The sequence below is a fragment of the Vulpes vulpes genome, chromosome 7 (assembly GCF_048418805.1).
Source record: "Vulpes vulpes isolate BD-2025 chromosome 7, VulVul3, whole genome shotgun sequence".
Taxonomy (NCBI): domain Eukaryota; kingdom Metazoa; phylum Chordata; class Mammalia; order Carnivora; family Canidae; genus Vulpes; species Vulpes vulpes.
This window is the reverse complement of record NC_132786.1, coordinates 121,051,758-121,071,885: the sequence shown is the minus strand read 5'-3', so window position 1 is coordinate 121,071,885 and position 20,128 is coordinate 121,051,758. Positions and strand designations below refer to the sequence as shown.

Sequence of the window (20,128 nt, the reverse complement as noted above, 5' to 3'; positions counted from 1 at the left end):
CTCATTTAAAAAAAAAAAAAAACAAAAAAAACAGCGCTTCACCATCTCATTATAGTCAGCACTGATTTTCTGGTCAGAGAACACTAGAAGAACCTACAGGTAATGTTATTTCTGCAGAGCTCAAAATCTGATTCCGCCTCAGCAGTGAACGAGAGTTCATTCATCTCACGCCTTTAACAGTAAGAGCTACCACCTGTTGCTTAGTATACGGTAAGCACTGTACCAGGCACTTAACATATATCGTCTCATTTAATCCTTTCAACAACCTCTAAGGTAGGAAGCCAGAAAGGATAAGCAGTTAACTAACAAACAAGGGGAACTCTTGGAAATCTCAACCTTCCCAATCATATCAGAACAACCCAACCGCCAAAGAAAGGGAATGTAACAGGAAACGGTGAGGCCGGGGCAGACCATACAGGTCCCGATCTGCACGGATCCCTTTGCTTCCCTTCTTCTCCACCACCTCTCTTGTGGTCATTTCCCTACTTATCAGAATCTCCATCAGACCACAAGAGAGAAAATAAACAGAGAGTGAAACCAAATGTTACTTTTACTGCTCATAAACTACGGCAGCCCAGCTAGGAAAAGGAGGCTGAACTTACAGCTAATGGGAGGTTTGGGGTTACCAGTCAATCTTAGCCTTGAGGAGGGGTCTTGTCAATTCTTTAGTCAATCCCTCTAATTTCATGCAGGACTGATCAATGGGGCTTTAAACATAATGTAGTGCTGTAGGGAGAAACAATGCCCAGAAAAATGCTGTAAAACCAATTACTACGGAGGGCAGCAGATATATGGCTCAGAAAGAACAATCATGATGCAGAAACTGCCCAGCGATTCACTGGAGAAAACTGGGACAGGCATCAGGAAGCAACATTTAAGGCTTCAGATGCTGACATATAAATATGGGTCAAGGGTAATGAAGTGAAAATTGAGACTATAATACTGAGTGGTAGATATAGTATCAGAGGAATTAGCTGTAAGATTATAGTCAGTGGGCTGGGAATTCAAGACAGGTTAGGGCAAGTTGCTTGCTTTATTTATTTATATTTCAAACAGTATTCTTAGGAGGAGAGGCAGAGTAGCACTACTAGCCAAGAAAACATGTATCTATGTGGAAAGTCATGAGTCTGGGGTAGAAACATGCTAAGAGCTTGTGAGTGAAGGAGAAAGGAAAGAGCAATAGAAGTGCTAATGGTTGGGGAGTACAGAACGACTGCTCAGCTCGATGGAAGATATAGATGATGCATCCTTGTCACAACACAGTACACATACAGAAGCAAGAAAGTATGGTGATGGGGGTGTCAACCATCCAGATATCTGCTAGAAGAAGTCTCATTTGGTTAGAAGTAGGGCACCCGACAGGTTCTTGACTTACTTTGGTAACAATTTTATCTCCCAGATGGTAGAGGAAGCAATTAGGGGAACTTCAACTCTGGACCTAATTCTGACCAAGAAGAAAAAAATAGTTGGTGAAATGGAAATTGATAGGAACATTCAGAGAGAGTTACTATGTCATTTTGGAGTTCAGGGTAATCAAAGAGGGTAAGGTGGACTTTCAAAAACTTCAAAGAAAAGAGGTATGATTCAATGGTATGAGACTCCGAAGGGAAAAAAAAAAAAATGGTGTAAGAGGGTTGGGCAGCTTCCAAATGTCCAGCTGTAACCGTAGTCACAAATGAGCCTCTCAGGAAGAAAAGAGGGGTGACAATAGAGTAACCAATACGGCTGCACAGAGATCTCTCACAAGGTCAGATTTTTAAAGGACATGTAAAAAAAGATGGAAAGAAGGCATGTAATGAAGGACTACAAGAGAGTGGAATGAGCTAGTAAGAGTAATGTCAGGAGAGCTAAAACTCCAAATTAGCTGAGGCTTGCAAAGCAAAATAAAGACAAAACAACATGCCAGAGACAACCATCTATTTATTCCCCGTTTTTAAATTATGTTTAAAGCCCTATTACCACCCCCATTTCTCTACGACCATGGCAAAAATAAATAAGCAAAAAAGACAAACAACACAACAACCACATCAAAACAAGAAAAGTTTATAGTTAGTAGCAGCAGAAAATAGAGAGAAAGCAAAACTCTCTAACTCCTATATTTTTCCCTGGCTTCTCTATCAAGGAGCATGATGGTCAGGCTGAAAAGGGGAGAAGAAATTAAACTCTAATGTGGGTAAAAAGATGTAAGATAGCAAATAACTGATCTATTTTAAATGAAATACTGTACTGGGATGGGCAAATCCCAGGAAGCCAACAGACCCCATAGGCAGGCCATGGAAGTGCTCTCTGTGGATAGTTAAGGAATCACAAAGAATGGACAGGTGCTAGAAGAATGAGATGACAAATGCAATAAAAATGTTCAAAAAGGGAAGAAGGGAGACTTCCCAAACTACAGAACAGTGACTGGGAAAGATATTCTAATGGATTATTAAAGGGATGGGCTCCAAGCATTTTTAAAAGAGAGTAGTGAACACTAGAAGCTAGCTTCAACTCAATAAGAATAAATAAATCAGGTTGTGCTAGCTTAATTTACTTTAAAGAATTTTGCTGCACAGTAAAGATCCACAGCTACAACTGGCATTCTTAAGATCAAAATGCAGAAATATGAGCTGAATACAGTGCAACTTGGGTGGCTTAGTAATTGGTTGAACAATACCGAAGGATGAGGAGTCATGAAGACATGAACCTGGAGGATAGTTTGTATGTCACGTCACAGGGCTCTATCCCTGATCCTGACATGTTTATCAGAAACATGGATGACACACAGAAGGCAGGCATATCAAATTTGTAGATGACAAGAAACTGGAAAATAAATATGTTGTATGGACAGAATCAGAAACCAAATAGATCAACAGGTTACAATGGCAGGATTTCCAACTCTCGAGTGAATCTTGTTTCTAAGACCTCCGAAGAAGATTCTGTAACCTTCTTCAAAAAAAAAAATCATAAAATAGTTTAACAATGACCACTTGGCAGGGAGAGTGTCGAGGTGATTCAAGCACCAGATGGGTGGTTGAGCTAAATGACCTTTAAGGTCTCTGCCAACCCTGAGATTTTATGACTCCAGTTTTAAGAACCTTTCCCATTTTCTGAGATCTCCAGAAGATATTTCTCAGGCTTCCTTGGTAACCCAAAGCATGTTTGACAACACTAAAGGCAGCATTTCTTCTTATCTTTGTCTTGATCTTGAAATACTTTTAAAGTGTAATTTTTTTCACCTTGTGTTTTTGTTATCTTTTCCCCAGTAGCTCTACCTAAAAACTGTGATGGCACAGAGGAGCATTCTACATCTGAAAAAAAATCTCCCCATCAATATGTTTTAGATATGTCAAGAACCGTATTTGTTTTAGGTCTTTACAGTATCCCACAGGTAGTCCTTAAAGGGCTAGCTAGCCCTTGGAGGCTGTTTACGTTAGGGTCATAACAAAGCCACTACCCTGCTCTCTAAGAGGACTAAACCCACCATCACAAAAAAATTTTTGACAAATTAATAACCCCCTCCAAACAATTCTCAAGTCCAAATGCATAATTTCATGTAAGTATCCCATCCATGAATACATTCCGCAAAGGATAAGGTTTTCTTTTTTAAAAGCAAGAGTTTCCCCCCACTTACTCATTTATCTCTAAGGCTTCATGAGCTGCAGAAATCCTAGCTTGGGGGTTTCTCTCTCTCCAGGCTTTCTGCATTACTGTTTTAGAAAAAGAGAAAAAAGCAAGTCCATCAATACACATAATTTGGAAGAGTCAACACAGGACAATAGTTAAATAGCTTTCAGCCTGAATACAAGACAGTATTTCACTAAGATCAGCCCAAATCTCCAAAGTCACACAAATACTCTCTAATTTGCTATTCTCGTGTCCTTCAGTTGATGATATCAAACCCTTCTTGCGCTCATAAAATTACAGATCTAAATCTTATAGGTTAATCCGTGGTCTATAATTTCAGAGATTTAATCTTAATTAAGATTTTTTTTTTTTTTTACTGAAGTACTAGTTGATTCACAATGTTACAGTAGTTTCAAGTGTAACATAGTGATTCTCCAAGTCTATGTTACGCTATGCTCATCACACTGCTTATGGTTTCTTAATCAAGAAAGGAAAAGATATTCTAAGAGAGATTTAATATCTCTTTTGCTCATTATTGTCATTTGTTGTTAAGACACATATATTATTTTACCTCTTTTGAGATGAGATTGCTAATAATCTCTTCCTTCTACTTAGACACAACATAATTTCTATTGCTTATTTTCTCAAACTCTATAGGCTCTGGGTATAAGGACATTTTAAAACCATTTGAAGAATTAGGAGTTGGGTCAGAAGAAAAGTGCTTTAGCCTTTTGCTTAATATGTCTATCTGTTTCCAAAGTTTGCAGCAAACAGTTTTTATACACACACACATACACACACACACATATAGTGGAAAGCTCAATGTCTGGAATATTTATTGGACTATTATGTCCCACCATGGCAAAGAGTACCTTTAAAAAAACAAAGTGACAGTCTTCATATTTGTTTTATATATATGTATATATTTGTTTTATATATATATATCTTCTTAGTTTCTTAGGTGTATGTACATATTCCTCTTTTCAAAGATGTTTTTCATCTATTTATTTTAGGTCTGATAATTTAAAAAATATGAGTGGAATTATTTGGATGTCAAACATTGTGAAATATATGCCAAACAAAAGCCTTTTCTAGGATGGAAAACAAATATGGATTCCAACAGCTAAAGCCATGCTTCTTCCACTCAATGCTAGTGAACCTATAAATAGGCATACAAATCACTACAATATATTCATTTATCATTTACATTCACTGAATCCCAATTTCTAATTACAGTATCATCAGAGAGACATGACCCTTCATCCTACCTCAAGCAAGGATTCAATTATCTTCATTTAAGATTGATATTTGTTGAAAATGTAAATCCAATGTCAGTATATTTTTCTAAACAGTATTTTAAATTTTAAAAAGAAGACTCATTTCTACATTGATACTTCATTGTGATAAATCCTTTAAGTGTCATAATTCTGGGTTCTAATAGTCAATCTCCAATTTGATATTTTACACATTTGAGTTTTTATACAGCAGATATTCTAAAAGTAGTAATCTTAGTACTTAAACCAAAAAGCCCTCCCACTCAGCAACTATCTAAAAGATTGTCCATACTTGCATCTGCAGGACGCAGGTGGTCTGAGTCACAAGTAAAGAATGTCTGGTGGTCTTGGGCAGAGAGATTCATGTCATAGTAAGTCAAAGGCTCTCGTCCTGTCACCCAAGTATACCTGGTAAAGGGTAATAGATGGTTAGACACTCTGGGAGAAGAAAGCAAGAGCTACAGAATATTAAGCTGCATAGGAGTTGAACTATAAAACATCAACTGAAACACTAAGGCAGTTTTGCCAACGAATGAACAAAGTTTTTTGTTAATAATCATCCTGTTCTCCCTTTAGGAAGTATATCAGCAGAAAAGAAGGAAACATTTTCCTTTATTTTTTTGTCTAAAAATTTTACTAGCACTAACTAATGAAAACTTTCTCTAATTCGTATTATAAATAGACATTTCCCAAAAGCCATGAAAATTCTGATATGCCTAATTACTCTGCAAAATTAAATTCCAGTGTAACTTTTGTGACATCTTCATACCCACGTACGTTCTAGATAAGCTTCAAAATATTTTGATTGTGTAATGCATAATGAAAAGAGTAACTGTAAATAGAAAATTTCTAAAAACTACACATTTTTACATATTATCCCAATTCCAATCCCAAAAATATTTATAAAACAGAAAAATCAAAACATGTGAGCACTGTATCAAAAAATAGAAGCACTCCCCAGACTCTTACAATGACCCCTAAGTGAACCAGCAAAAACATTTGCTGCTGTCTTTACTCTCTGAACTAGACCCATTTGTTTCCCAAGCTGTCAAAATGCTTACCGATTATATTCAGCACCCCTAAATAAATTTAGTGGATTTCGCCATACTTTGCATTCTGCAACAAAGAGAAATATGAAAATGTTACACATAGTCCAGAGACACTACAAGCTAATTAATTCAGCAAACCACCCTTCCTGGCCATTTGATAAGATAATTTTATTCTCTATCCTCTACATGGGAAGCAACATGGAAAAAACTCGGCGTGGTTAATCAGGAAATAAAGCTCAGGCACCAGGACTTTGGAAAATTTCCCCTAATCTCTCTGGGCCCCAGCTTCCTCATTCGTTAAATCAAGGTACATGCCAAAATCAGCTAGTTCATAACTTCAATAGTCATCAAGAGACCTAAACAGATTCTATGAATTTATTTCTAAAATTACAGGTAGAAGATATAGCTAGAAGTAAAACTATTTTCTATTACTCAAAAAAAAATCTTAAAATAACTTCAAAAGTAAACCTAACTTAAGCTCTAGAGTATAATATGCAAGTGCCCTAGATTTTTATTTAGGGTCTACATTAATAGTGATCTTGTGATAATTCACCAGACTTCTCTTCACATTGCCATAAAGTAGTAATAAGAAAATTAATAAAGTTATTATTTTAGGGAGAAATGCTATGAAAATAAAGTGTTTTAAAGCCTTAACACTGTTTACTTACACAGATACAGATATTAATCATTATACTAACATTATAACTCTAGCATGGACTAATAGAGTATACATCTTTCTTATACAAAGACCACAGAAATTTAGAACCACAAGACTTAAAAAAGTCAATTATTAATTTTTAAAACTGTCTTATAAGTGTATGACTAATAAGCTACAAAGCTACAATTCTTAAACAGCCTATGATTAAGACTTTCTACTGATTCAGAATACATTTCTTTGAATGAATAATGTTTTATTAGAAAATAAAATCAGTTAACAGTACTTAAAATATCTCTCTGTGTGTAGTCGGCCAAAATAACACACCCAAAGACATATACACACAAAAGTGAGCAATTACTGCAGAAATCAAAAGAACATTAAAGGCCATGGATGATTCATTAAGATTCTCAGTCCTGTTAAATGCAACATCCATCCTTCCACCCATCCACCCATCCATTCATCCATCCAATGAGCACGGAGCACTCAATGGAGAAAACGAACAAGTAAATCATCTATTACGATACAGCATGAGATTGAAGAACATAAAACACTAGAGAAACCCTGTGTGTAATCTCAATATATTCTTGTTAAAATAGTGAAGGAAGGGTATACACATAACGAAGGGTATAAACATACACATAACAGGAAGACGTATTTTTATTTAAAGAAGATAAATTTATCTTTAAAGTAGGGCTGGAGCTCTCCTAAAATTTGTTCAATGTTTATAAACATTGCTTTTCTTAAATAATTACTTTAAAAAAAAAATGTAAAGGCCCTTGGAGGGGTCACTAATGAACTCCAGATCATGGCCTGAATCACACCAAACAACCATGATCACTGCCCTTTAGGCTATTATATCTCTTAGGTCCTCATCATTCCAACCATCTTCTCAGAGGATGTCTTTCAAGATCCAAGTGCTCTTCTTCAAAGCTTTATGAATACTGCAAGGTTTGTATTTAGCACAAAAAAAACATACACACATATTTATGTATAAAGGATGCTCATGGCAGCATTATTGGCAATAAAGCAGAAGCATTTAGGGATATGCTTCTGCCCTGTTGAATTTTTACCTGAAATCTTAGTAAAAAAGCTTATGGCAAACAATTTGTCTCCAGTGAATACATTACTCTATTTGCCTGGAAGGACAAGCACTGTTCAAGTATCAGTTGACAAATTATAAAGCAAAATGCCTTCAATTAAAATTTCAATTCTATTATATATTGAGACAAATGAAATTGTTTCTAAATAAAAATGACTGCAAAGAGACTTTAGTACAGATACCTAAAGTATTTTTGAGCAGAATCTTCAGTTAGGAAATGCCACAAGGGAGCCAGCAGGGGGTGCCACAAACATTTTGAAATTTTTTATAGCTTGTAACGGGGAACTGAACTTTAAAAAAAGTCACTGTTAACATTAGTGTCATACATGTGGTCTGTGTTCAATTTCTTCAACTATCCCTGAAACTTAAAAAAAAATGAGGATCTAAGTAACTCTAACAGATGTAAAATATTCTGAATGAGAAAAAATATGTGACATAGGACTACATAAGAAATGTCTTCATTAGCTATATCCTTCAAATGGGGGCAAAACAGAAATAATTTTTTTAGAGAAACAAGTGACTAGAGGTTGAATATGAACCCATCAAAGTTTTACCTTGAATTCGTCATAGCTACGTTAATTTCTTCTTTGCAACTCTGTTTCCTAATCTTACCCCTAATACAAAAACTCTCCCAGTCTGGAATTACTCTAGAGTACATAGCCCATAAATATCATATTGCCTGATGGTTTTCTGAAAAGGACAGATGTTCTAAGTGCCAAATGTATTAGAATGTGAAGATTTAAGTCAAGAAGTTAAATTCAGATATCCAGAGGGTAAAAGTCTTTCTACATGAGGTCCAGTTTCTTATCTTATTCGTGTCTTTGAGGAATAAATTCTTTTATTTAAGTCAGAATTAAAATTTTACCTCCAAAAGGAAATTTGCCTTCTCCATTAATATCAACTATTTCAGTGCCCTTTAGAGGGCCTAAAAGTTGCCAGGGACTCCATCAAGGGCTTGCTGACATTAATATTCAATTAAATATATGCTCCCGGTGCAATAAACTGTCTATGATTCCCTCTGTAGCAGCCCACAGAAGAGTCTCTATCTACAGATGTTGAGAAAAATATTCAGACCTCAGCACGCATGCAAGAACGCAGTTCAAGAGGAAGAGGAGCGGGGATCCCTGGGTGGCTCAGCAGTTTAGTGCCTGCCCTCAGCCCAGGGCCTGATCCTGGAGACCCGGATCGAGTCCCACGTCCAGCTCCCTGCATGGGGCCTGCTTCTCCCTCTGCCTGTGTCTCTGCCTCTCTCTCTCTCTCTGTATCTCTCATGAATAAATAAATAAAATCTTTTAAAAAGAGAGAGAGAGAGAGAGAGAGTAAGAGGAGCAATAAATATTGGAATACGACTTGTTTAGTTGCCTAAGTCTGCAGAACAGATACCCCTCTTTGCAGGGGATCTCATAATAGGATGAGTATAAGTTTTTACGTAGGAGACAACATAAAAAAGAAAAATGCTTACTGCTATCAAGAACTTCTAAAATCAAGCTCCAGTCTTGTCTTCAGCCTTCTCTCTCACCATTTCCTACTAAAACTTGCCATCCAGTAATAGTTATTTCATCCCTTTTGTACTCATCCATTCCTCTAGAATGCCCTCCCCACTGCTCACAGGACTGTGCAGTTTAAACATACATAGAATGGCTATTTGCATTAGACCTGGGGCTAGACCCTGGGGAAGGAGGGTCTTATAGCTTTGGAACAAAAATAAAAAGGGCATCCAGCCGAAGAAGCTCTGTGGAAGGAATAATGCACCGACAGAACCACAGATTTCCCTTTGTCACAGTCCTCAAAGAAAAAGAGAACTTAATTCTCAGAAAAACCAAGAGGCTCCAAAGTCACAGGGCTTTTATTCACATGGAAGAAAATATTACTCTGTGTCCAATTTCTTCAACTCTGAGAACCTTTCTTTCCTAAAATTAAATATATATATATATCATATATAAATATATATATATATGTTTATATATATATATAATCTTCACTTCCAGGGCCTTAAAATATATGAATTATTCATTCATTCATAGCCCAAGAAGACTTGTTATACTCAAAAGTTACCACCTCTTCCCAGAATCTAAAATCTAATAATGATGGGAATATTATTACAAACAGCTATTAGCCTGATCTTCATTAAGCCTTTCTATCAGAGGTTCTTTTTTTTTTTAAGATTTTATTTATTCATGGGACACAGAATGAGAGGCAGAGACACAGGCAGAGGGAGAAGCAGACTTCTACAGGGGAGCCAAATGTGGGACTCGATCCCAGGACCCCAGGGATCACGCCCTGAGCCGAAGGTAGATGCTCAACCACTGAGCCACCCAGGAGTCCTTCTACGAGAGGCTTTAAAGCTCAAGTCATCTATATTCCTTACATAAGCTAGTGAGAGGCCCCTTTAACAGAAGCTATATAATTTCCCCTATAGTTCAAAATAAATGAGATTACAGGCTGGTGTCCAGATTGACCAACTATCCACTATATGCAACAGACCTGTTGACCCTGTGACATCATATTTCAAAAAATTCTATGACTTCATCAATCAAATTTTCCACTAGAAAAACAGTTTCAAAAACTCCTCTGGGCAAATGTTAGGCACTTTTAACAACACTTTTAAACATTTTGTTCCAAAGTACAACAGAAAAGGGCCCTAGATAGAGTTTCATCAGATGTATTATGACAATCAAGATTAACCCCAAGCCAGTCAACGTCTGACATATGATTCTGACATATATTTATTAGCTTTGATATCTCAGAAATAAATACCCAATTGTCTACTTCATACAAGCTCTTAAACAATCATTAAGAGTAACAATATCCACTATCTTAAGTAATCAAACTTTAGCAGTTTTCTTAACTTTTGAAATAATTATTTAAAAAAAAATAGTAGTAGTAAAGGCACAAAGTAACACGTAGGTAGCTTTCAACTCAACAAATGTGTTATTCCCTCAATTTGACAGAATGAGAATAGTTATAAATAATGATGTTTCAAGACCATTTTTATTGATCTGCTCTATTCAAGATGGTACTCTACTCTCTTCAAGTATTGCTAAGATGACTAAATATTTATTGTATCTCTGATATGTTTCTCATTGATCATTTCTGACCGAAGCCATTCAACTCGATCATACTGTGGAAATGGCGAAATAAGTTTATTAAATAAATGTTCACCAGGGACTAAAACTGTTTTAGGCATTTTCACCATTCAACTGGAGGTCAAATTTCTACTAGAACATAAATTTTAGTGGCAAAAGATTTTAAAAGATGTAATAAGCATTGGCTCAGAAAATCACTTCAACACATACATCGATATGGTGAGGACAACTGGGTTCCCCTAATTGAGACGATTAAAGAGCAATCCCAGAGGTTCTGGACATATAGCAATTTGCAATTTAGCCAAGGGATATATTTGAAATGCAAGAAGCAAAAGGCCTGGGCATAAAAGTGAATCACTGAGCTAATGAGTAAACCTCACTAAACCCACAACCATATCTCCATGGGGCTGGGCCATCTTCCCCATCATACTCATAGAAAAATCAGTTCATCTGGAGGACACTGCCTGATGGTTGTCCTCTGACTTGCTATTTCGTTTATTCCTCAAAGTACTCTGTGAGGGAGATACTGTTGTTATTCCATGTACATATCTATTATGCACACATATAAGATATACATTAAGACTAAGTGAAACTAAAATGAAATATTTGAGACAGGAAGGCAAACCTGACTTTGGCAACCTCTGCCTATGTCTCTGCGTCTCTATGTCTCTCATGAATAAATAAATGAAATCTTTAAATAAATAAGTAACTCCCTACACACTATCAGCTCATAAACTGAGTTGAATTAAGAAATGGCAGTGAGAAACATGGTAACATGGCAAATACATAAGCAGGATTTATGAAAAAAATGGTGGGCTAGCTCCCAAATAAAGCAAAACAAGTGAAATATTCATAAATGTTAACCTAAGCCAAACAACCTAAAATTTGGCTAGATTAAGAAGCTGCATAATTAACTACATTTCTTCTCCAATCCACAGACAAGAATTACTACAGATTTCAGAAGAGTCTACACTCGGGCCAGTTTGTACAGAAACAAAAATTAAACAAGGTAAACAGCCCACCCTGTGATAGTCGCAACCCTCCCACTTCCCATTCCCCACCCCAAATCATCCTTAAGTAGGCCGGGGGGTCTTTCAGCTTTTAACCAAAACAAATGATTCCTTAAGAAAAGTCCTCTGAACACCATGAGTCCCATATAGATCGATGTTTATAACTGGTATTTTCAGGGATTTTCTAAAGCTTTTACAATGATTTTTCTCAAATAAGCAATTAAACTGCCTTTCCAATACCCATGGGACTGTTAGCCATGTATTTCACGTAAGATTTAGTGAAAAGCTATCTTATTACTCTCCAAGAAAACCAAAAGACTCACCCTTTTGTTAATAAGGCAACAGCTCTTTTATTATTATTATTAAGGGAATAGGAATTGTTAAATTCCTCTACTTTAAGAAAATGTATTATCGGGACGCCTGGGTGGCTCAGCGGTTGAGTGCCTCCCTTCGGCCCAGGGTGTGATCCCGGGATCTGGGATCAAGTCCCGCATCGGGCTCCCTGCGTGGAGCCTGCTGCTCCCTCTGCCTGTGTCTCTGCCTCTCTCTGTATGTCTCTCATGAATAAATAAATAAAATCTTTAAAAAAAAAAGTGTATTATCAATTACTCTCAATTTCGGACTTTCTCCTTTACTTAGTTGAAACCGGACTATGAAATAGAAAGTGATTAAGGGTAGAGATAAAAGACAATGTCCTTTAATAATATTTTTCTTATTCAAAACTAAAAATCACCACAGGAAAAGAGAAGTGGAAAAAAGTATTAGTCCCATGTATCTGGTACTTCCATACCAGCTTACGTGTCTGTTGAACTGAGTTAGCCAAATGTTAGAAACCCAACTGTCAAGGAGCAAAGGGTAGATTGAGGCCTAAACAGACTTAGATACGGTAATTTCCACTTTGCTAAATGTAACTATTTGAACATTGTCATGAGATCTGATCATAAACACTGTATCTATTATATGGGAAGTGAACAGAAATATTGCATGCACAGTAGTAGACATTAAACAAATACTAGTGGAACTGAATCAATAATAATACTCAAAAACACAGTCTTGGGATCCCTGGGTGGCGCAGCGGTTTGGCGCCTGCCTTTGGTCCAGGGCGCGATCCTGGAGACCCGGGATCGAATCCCACGTTGGGCTCCCGGTGCATGGAGCCTGCTTCTCCCTCTGCCTATGTCTCTGCCTCTCTCTCTGTGTGTGACTATCATAAATAAATAAAAATTAAAAAAAAAAAAACAAAAACACAGTCTTAGCCAGGTGAAAACTCAGTCCCTATAAAAGTGGGAATTTCCATGATTATTATTTTTGAATGTAATTTCATAAAGGATTTAGGGCCTTCCCTTTAAAAATTGACATAAAAGCACTAAGAATAGCATCAAGATTTTATATGGTGCATAAGGCTGACTTCAAGATAGCCATAAAGAGAGAGAGCAAAATAATAGTGATAGTTAGAAGAACTCTTCATTGCATTAAGGAATGATGTCAAGAGATTTAAACTGGGTAGAGAATTTTAATGAAAATAAAAATGTACTCGCAATGAAGAATGGCCTCAAATAAGGCTGCTTCCATTTCTAATCTGTTAATTTCCTACAACGTTTTATACCATTCAAAGACTACAGTAACTCTAACCAGACAAGAGGTCTTCACAGAAGATGCAAAGTGATGGCAATCATCCACAACTGCTTATATGATGATGACTCAATGATCTGGAGCCCCCATTAGAATCATGTGCTACGCTTGTTAGCATAGCGGGTAATGTTTCCCTTTGCTCGGCTCTGTTTCTTTCACAAAATGGGTAAGTCCCAGACAATTTTGTTACCTTAGTACCATCTCCCACACGTGTACCCTTTAAGATGAAATAAATGTGTACCTGGTGGTGCCCACTGCCACTCACAGCTAGCTGGCTGGCAAAGGGCCTAATGAAAGGGCACGAGATCAGTAACAGGAATAAAATATATGTGCAATGCTCCTTCATGCTTATCACCTGGCTAGACGGTTATGAAATATGACTGAGTTATCCTAGGAGAAAGAAAAAAAAAAAAGATCTAATCTAGCTCTTTAATTTCTTCCTCTTCATCCATCAAGCGTCAGAACTGGTGCCTTCCCCTTCAAGAAGCAGACTTCTCCCCCCAGTTTGGGTCAGAAACCCCTCCTTTGTTCTCCACAGCATTCTCTGTCCCCCTCATGTAATCAGAGCACTTACCACTATGTCTCCTTCAGCAGACATGAGGGTTCCATGAGGACAAGGACTTTGGCTTTTTTTGCAATCATCATATTCATAAGAACCTGTATAAGGCCAGGTTCATATTAGGGACCTGGGAAATGTTTACTGAGCCTATAAAGAGACCAAGCTAGGAGATGATACTCCTCCTCCCTCTTCTTTTATGAATGGAGAAATTACAGGCCTTGCATGCAATCATTTGTTCATTCACTGAGCTTCATGATGGAGCAGACACTGTGCTAGAAATACTGCAATACAGCAGTAAGCTTAAACATTACAGTGTGATTGGACAAATGTTGCTAGAGATAAAAATGTTACAAGTCAACAAAGGTGGCGAGATACCGTACAACCTACCAGAGAAGGCTTCTCAAGAGGTAACCCTGGAGCTGGGTTACGAAAGATGGGCAAACGCACGGGAAAGGGAGACAGACTTGTAGGAAGAGGGCCATGAGAAAACATGGCACGGTGAACAATAAATGAAAAGGAGAGGGGCACGACTGTGACTGAAGCCAAAGTTGGTGAGACAGGTTGAAAGCAGCTCATGCTATGCTAAGGAATCTGGGCTTTATCTTCAGTGGAGTGGAAACCAAAGCAGCCTTTTAAGCAAAGGAGTGATGGGATCCCATCTAGTTAGACAGAAGGTTCGGCAGTTAGCATGGAAGAGAATGGACACATTCAATAAAGTTCGAGAAACGAGGGACAAGGAGGCTGCAAACTCAGGCTTGGCACACTGACCGAAATAAATGATCCTTAGCTAAACCAAAATGGAGAAAAAGTGAAATTAAACAAAACAAAGATTTCCTTTCCCTGTGATAATTATATGCTACTTCCTGGGTAAGCAGCTGTCAACTCCTTGGGAAAATACACTGCATTTTTTTTTCCTCTGGAGACTAGTATTTGAACGACAACATTATTACTGTCTTATAATCATAGTAATTTAGTAAAAGTTAGCAAATCGTGTTCAAACGACAGGACTTTCCATACCTGAGACACTTTGCCTGTTGGAATCGGAGTCCCCATTGCTGGAGTTAGAATTGTTGGAGGAGTTGTTGTCAACCCCACCCAGGAGGGGGCGCAAGTGGCTTACGGAGACTTGTTCAATGAATGATGTTCCGTACTTGCGAAAATACCACCATTCAAATATCTAGAATAGAAAAATAGGAAGCGTGATTATAGCCCTTGTGACTGTTCATGATTTTCGTTCACATACCCAGAAAATATGTTGCATTTACTAACTGCATCCACCTTACTTAATCTTTTGTTCCAAAAGTTTTATTGAATTTATTCTAAAAATTGAAGAGTTTAATAAAATCAAAACACCAATTACATTTTAAATCCTCAATATAGTTGCCTCCACTTAACATCGGCTTTCAAAGAAAAATCTATAACTATAATCATGGATAAAAGAACACTGTTAAGAGCTGCTCATTTTCTTTTCTTTTTTTTAAAAAAATGTTATTTATTTATTCATGAGATACACAGATAAAGGGAGAGAGAGGCAGAGACACAGGCAGAGGGAGAAGCAGGCTCCATGCTGGGACTCGATCCCGGGTCTCCAGGATCGCACCCTGGGCTGAAGGTAGGTGCCAAACCGCTGAGCCACCCAGGGATCCCCTCATTTTATTTTCCTCCAAATTCACATAGTATTCTAACAAAATCACCATGGTTGAAAGACAACTCCAGAAATGTACGCAAGTAAGCAAGTTTTAGAAGTATGGCTTATGAAATATTCCAATTCTTGGCACCTTAACATTCTGATAAAGCCATACCTGCATAAAATTTTTAAGAGAGCAAAATTTTGTATTTAGTTTAAGAACAAGCATTCCCTTAGAGAAATGCTGGTTTCGCAGAAAGAATGAAAGGCATTCCATTTCTTGTATGGACGGTCCTCCGCTACTGAGACTCCGCAAAGTCCCACCTGCTAAGAAGTGCTTTATAAGCACAAGCACCTGTTGAACAGCATTAATGTCTCCTCATTCACTAGTTTACCAATTATCATGGACCATGCATTGCAAAGGAGAAAAGAAATGACTTTCATTAATAAAAGGAAAGAAACAGTAATGCTCATGTGACGCGGCTGAAATCGCGACTTCTAAGCCCTGGGAAAGCAAGCGACCTCCCCACCCAAGCCTCCTTCCCTGGCCCCTGAGTCCCTCCAGTGGGATTCGCCACCCAGTGAATCCTTTTCCCAGCACTGTTCACAGCTGCTCTCTCCCACACTCTTCCTTCTCCTCCCTGCCTCACCTGGGATTTGTTCCTTAAGTAGCCACAAATCACACAGAAGAAAATTAAGAATCAGGTATTTCCCAGAGTCGCATAGGATTAACCGTACCATATTTTTATAATATACAGAATGCGGAGCTAACATAGAGTGAATTACCTTCATCCTTACCTATTTCTTAAAAACAAGATTTTGTGACCTACCCTGGAATGGATTTGGGGCTGTTATTTAAAAATCAATGTTTTCTCTCTTTTGCTCTACCAAAAAAAAAAAAAAAATCTTTTCTTTTTTCTTTTTTCTTTTTAAAGCCTTTTCTAAGAAAGAACATCTATGAATGGCCATAGGAGCCACTGATCAAACCTAATGTTTCCAACTCTAAGAAAACTTTAATTCCAAAAAGTTACCTCTTCTGACTATATGAATTTTCACTGTGTTAAGACATTCGAGTAATTTCACCGGGCAGACGGGAGAATGTGATATGAAAGCTAAGAAGGGACAGAACTGGTCTACAGCGTTTGGAATACTAGGAGTAAGAGATCTTGCTTGACGCATGGAGCGAAGTTCAAGAATGGTAAATTCATAAACCATGAATCCAGGGAGTTTGTAAGCTCAGGCAAGTTATTTCATCTCTTTGAACACCGGTTTCTTCCATCGTAAAGGGGAAATGATCTTCATTATTTATCCTCAAGGGTCCTCGATTTTCACAACCGTTGAAAACACCTAGTTTGACTCCTCGTGTAAAATTGCCAGCTGAGCGCCCACCACGTGTTTGGTTCTCACAAGCACCAGCAAAGCTGGCATTTATTCTGCCGAGGCACACAGCTCCCGTGCACAGCTCACCTGCCATCCTGATGCCCCCCTCCTTCGCCAGTCTAGGATTCGGGCCGGTACAGCATCTTCTTGTCTGTTACCAAGTTGTTGGCTCAAAACCCTAGAAATCATTGTGAAAAACGGGTACCGCTCCCCACTCGGCTCTGCCCACCCAACAAAGCCCTTAAGAGATTCGCGGCTTCGCCTTTATTAGACGAGAAGGCAGGCTCCGAGCGACCCAGGAACGCTGGGCCCAGAACTGGCCCTGGCTCTCCATCACCGTGGCGGGGGCCTCTGTTGCCCCAAGCTTTGCTCTGCTTTCTACATCACGCTGCTGGGCACCTGCCAGCCCTTCGTCCATTCATTTAGTCACGTAGCAGGAAGGGCTCCACACCCGGCAAGAGCTGTGCCCCAGGGTTATACAAATGCACACGTGGCCCCTGATACTCCCAGGCCACACCACAGGCCACGGCACCTCTCACAGCCTATACCCATCACAAAACCCACCCACACCTACACACGTGCATGCACGCACACAAACACCTTGGAACTCCAGATTTCTCAGTTTCTCCAGAAGAATCACAGAACGTCAGTGCTAAAAGGGACCTCACAGGACCATGCACAGTGTCCACTTAAAGAAGGAGGAATGACCAAAGTCACCCAGCAAGCAAATGAAGTAGCTGCTCAGCCTGAAGCCCCAGTTCTGTGCCACTAACCGCATCGGGGCTCTACAACAAGACATCTTTCTGTAGCTCTGCTGTGTACTGAAACACAGACAGGTGCAGCCTACCATTGCCCTTTGCTAATCTTTATTTCCCACTGCCTGCCGACTCCATTGTCCCTTTGCTTTCTCAGCTATCAAAATCAATCCAGAAGGAGTCTATCAAGTGGGACTGGATAATTCATCCTAAAGTATAAATGATTCATATTAATGAGGTATTTGCATTATAATAGGGGACAGATCCTCCACCCAGTATTTCTGATGCCAGATTAACTCATCTCAGTCAAGACTGGGACTGGGTTATTCACGTAGCTATTCGGAGGAGGGGGCGGAGAGGGTCTTCTCAGGCCTGTCTTTTCATAGCAGTAGATGGCTTCTTACCTATCACAGTCCTTCTCCATACTATATGAATACCCCCAATACCTTAGCACAGAAACTCTAATATGTGTTGAAGGAACAACCAGCGAAAGGAAGTAGGAAAGGACTTGAAGCCTTCTTAAACCTCAAACTAAGTCTTCTAATTTGGGGTTAACATAATAACTGCCCTTTACCCAGAAACATGACAGGTTTTGGGGCCAGCACCTCAGAGTGTTTTTAAATAGCTGCACAGATCCAAATGGGCAGATGGTGTTATTTAACACACACATATTTGGTGTCACTTTGAATTCTTTTCCCTGGTGCATAACCTACAATGTAAACAGCAAAGCTCTCATAAACAAATTTAGATTTTAAAATTAGTCCTTGCACAAACTAGTAGCTTAGTAGGCTGGCCTCGGTGGAAGAAAACAGGTTTTAATCCACAGAATTCACATATAAATTTACTATTCCATAGTCTTAAAAGCATAATCCCTCTAGTGCTTTTTTCCAACTCGTGCTCCACCCCAAAGATTATACAGATCAAGTAAGGTGAGAACTAAAAAGCATCAATTTGATTTGGCATTTGGGAAATCAACAGTGGTCTTCCCATCTAGTTGAAAGGTCAAAACCCAAATATACTTCATGATAGCTAAGCGGTGTGACCATGTTCAGTTCTCTTCATTCTCTGGGACTCAATTATCTAATGTGCACAATAAGGTCACAGTAAGCGCTCAGTTAATGTTGGATGGAAACACAGATGAATGATTACAAGACTGGATGGATGGATGGATGGATGGATGGATGGATGGATGGATGGTTTGGACAATTAAATGGATGGATGACAAGGCCTGGCCCAGTGATTTAATGGAAAATAGTCTAAATCAAGAGCAGGCAGGACCAACAAACATCCTTGTATTCTTTTTGTTTGTTATTAAAAAAGAGAGAGAGAGACTTACACATATTTGTGGAAGAGTAAAGAATCTAGTGAAAAGAGCAACATTAAAGAGGCCAAAGAGTACAAACAACCAAGAGGCATGATGCCAAGAGCCCAGAAAGCACACCCGCTCCACCTTCAAAAGGAACCTACCATTTCTTGCCCTGAGACAATAAGAAAAGGAAGGGTGAATGAATAGAGGGGAACATTCTATTTTAGAAAGTAGGGTGTGATATGAGCTGTTTCGCTGGTAATAAGGCAACAAAGGGCTAAAGTGGGTGACACTGATCTCAGTGGAGATGCAGGTAAGGCTTGTCTTTTGAGCATAATAAGGAAAGTGGGGATGGAACTGGGAATGTGAGAGCTGAAGTAGTAGTTTGGATCTATACTTTGCAGGACAGAAGGGTCAAAAACTCTACATGGGACTCAGATAATCTTTAAAAGAGACCCATTTGTTGGGGCACCTGGATGGCTCAGTGGTTGAGCATCTGCCTTCGGCTCAGGTCATGATCCCAGGGTCCTACAGGGAGCCTGCTTCTCCCTCTTGGCTGTGTCTCTGCTTCTCTCTGTCTCTCATGAATAAATAAATAAAATCTTTGAAAAAAAAAAATAGAGACCCATTTGTCAAGGACCCAGTTAGCAACACCTCGTGACCTCCTCCATACTGTTTGGCATACTCTTGGAAGCAGAGAGGATGACCAAAAAGCACCGGGACTAGGGGTGGAGATCTAGGCTTGGAGCTGGACTAACGTACAAATTTGTCTCATGCTCTCCCACAGGGAAGGAACAAAAATCTGGCAAAGGAATAAACAAACAAGACCCTTCCATCTTTCCTGCACACCTAAAAGCTAGGTCCTTCCTGAAGATGCCTAGATTTTCCCTAGCCAATAAGCCCTCTTCTTCTTGAACTGCAGTTTTTATATATAAAATACTCCTCCTTGTGAATCGGGGACTTTTCCATACCCTATACCACACTTATAAATGCTTCAAGATTCCCATACAGCAGCACCTCAGTAATTCCACACCAATTCCACTAAACCCACGGGAAACACAATGATGTCTCAGCCTGAAATTGGCTA

At 38.7% G+C, this 20,128-nt stretch overlaps 1 protein-coding gene across 38 annotated transcripts in view; it reads right to left on the bottom strand.

Moving 5' to 3' along the window:
- Positions 1-20,128, bottom strand: part of ST7 (suppression of tumorigenicity 7) — a 241,776-nt gene that overhangs the window by 92,270 nt on the left and 129,378 nt on the right. For 20 of the 38 annotated variants that reach the window (XR_012002765.1, XM_072764878.1, XM_072764857.1 and 17 more), the window contains 5 exons: positions 14,991-15,150; positions 5,942-5,996; positions 5,173-5,288; positions 3,614-3,689; positions 1,376-1,444 (listed from right to left, as the gene is read on the bottom strand). Coding sequence is in view for 36 of the 38 variants with exons in the window: in XM_072764878.1 (XP_072620979.1) it covers positions 1,376-1,444; positions 3,614-3,689; positions 5,173-5,288; positions 5,942-5,996; positions 14,991-15,150 (476 nt within the window). In the remaining 2 variants the exon portion in view is untranslated. The remainder of the gene's footprint in view (positions 1-1,375; positions 1,445-3,613; positions 3,690-5,172; positions 5,289-5,941; positions 5,997-14,990; positions 15,151-20,128) is intronic. The other 18 variants (XR_012002766.1, XM_072764884.1, XM_072764863.1 and 15 more) reach the window with 1 other exon arrangement.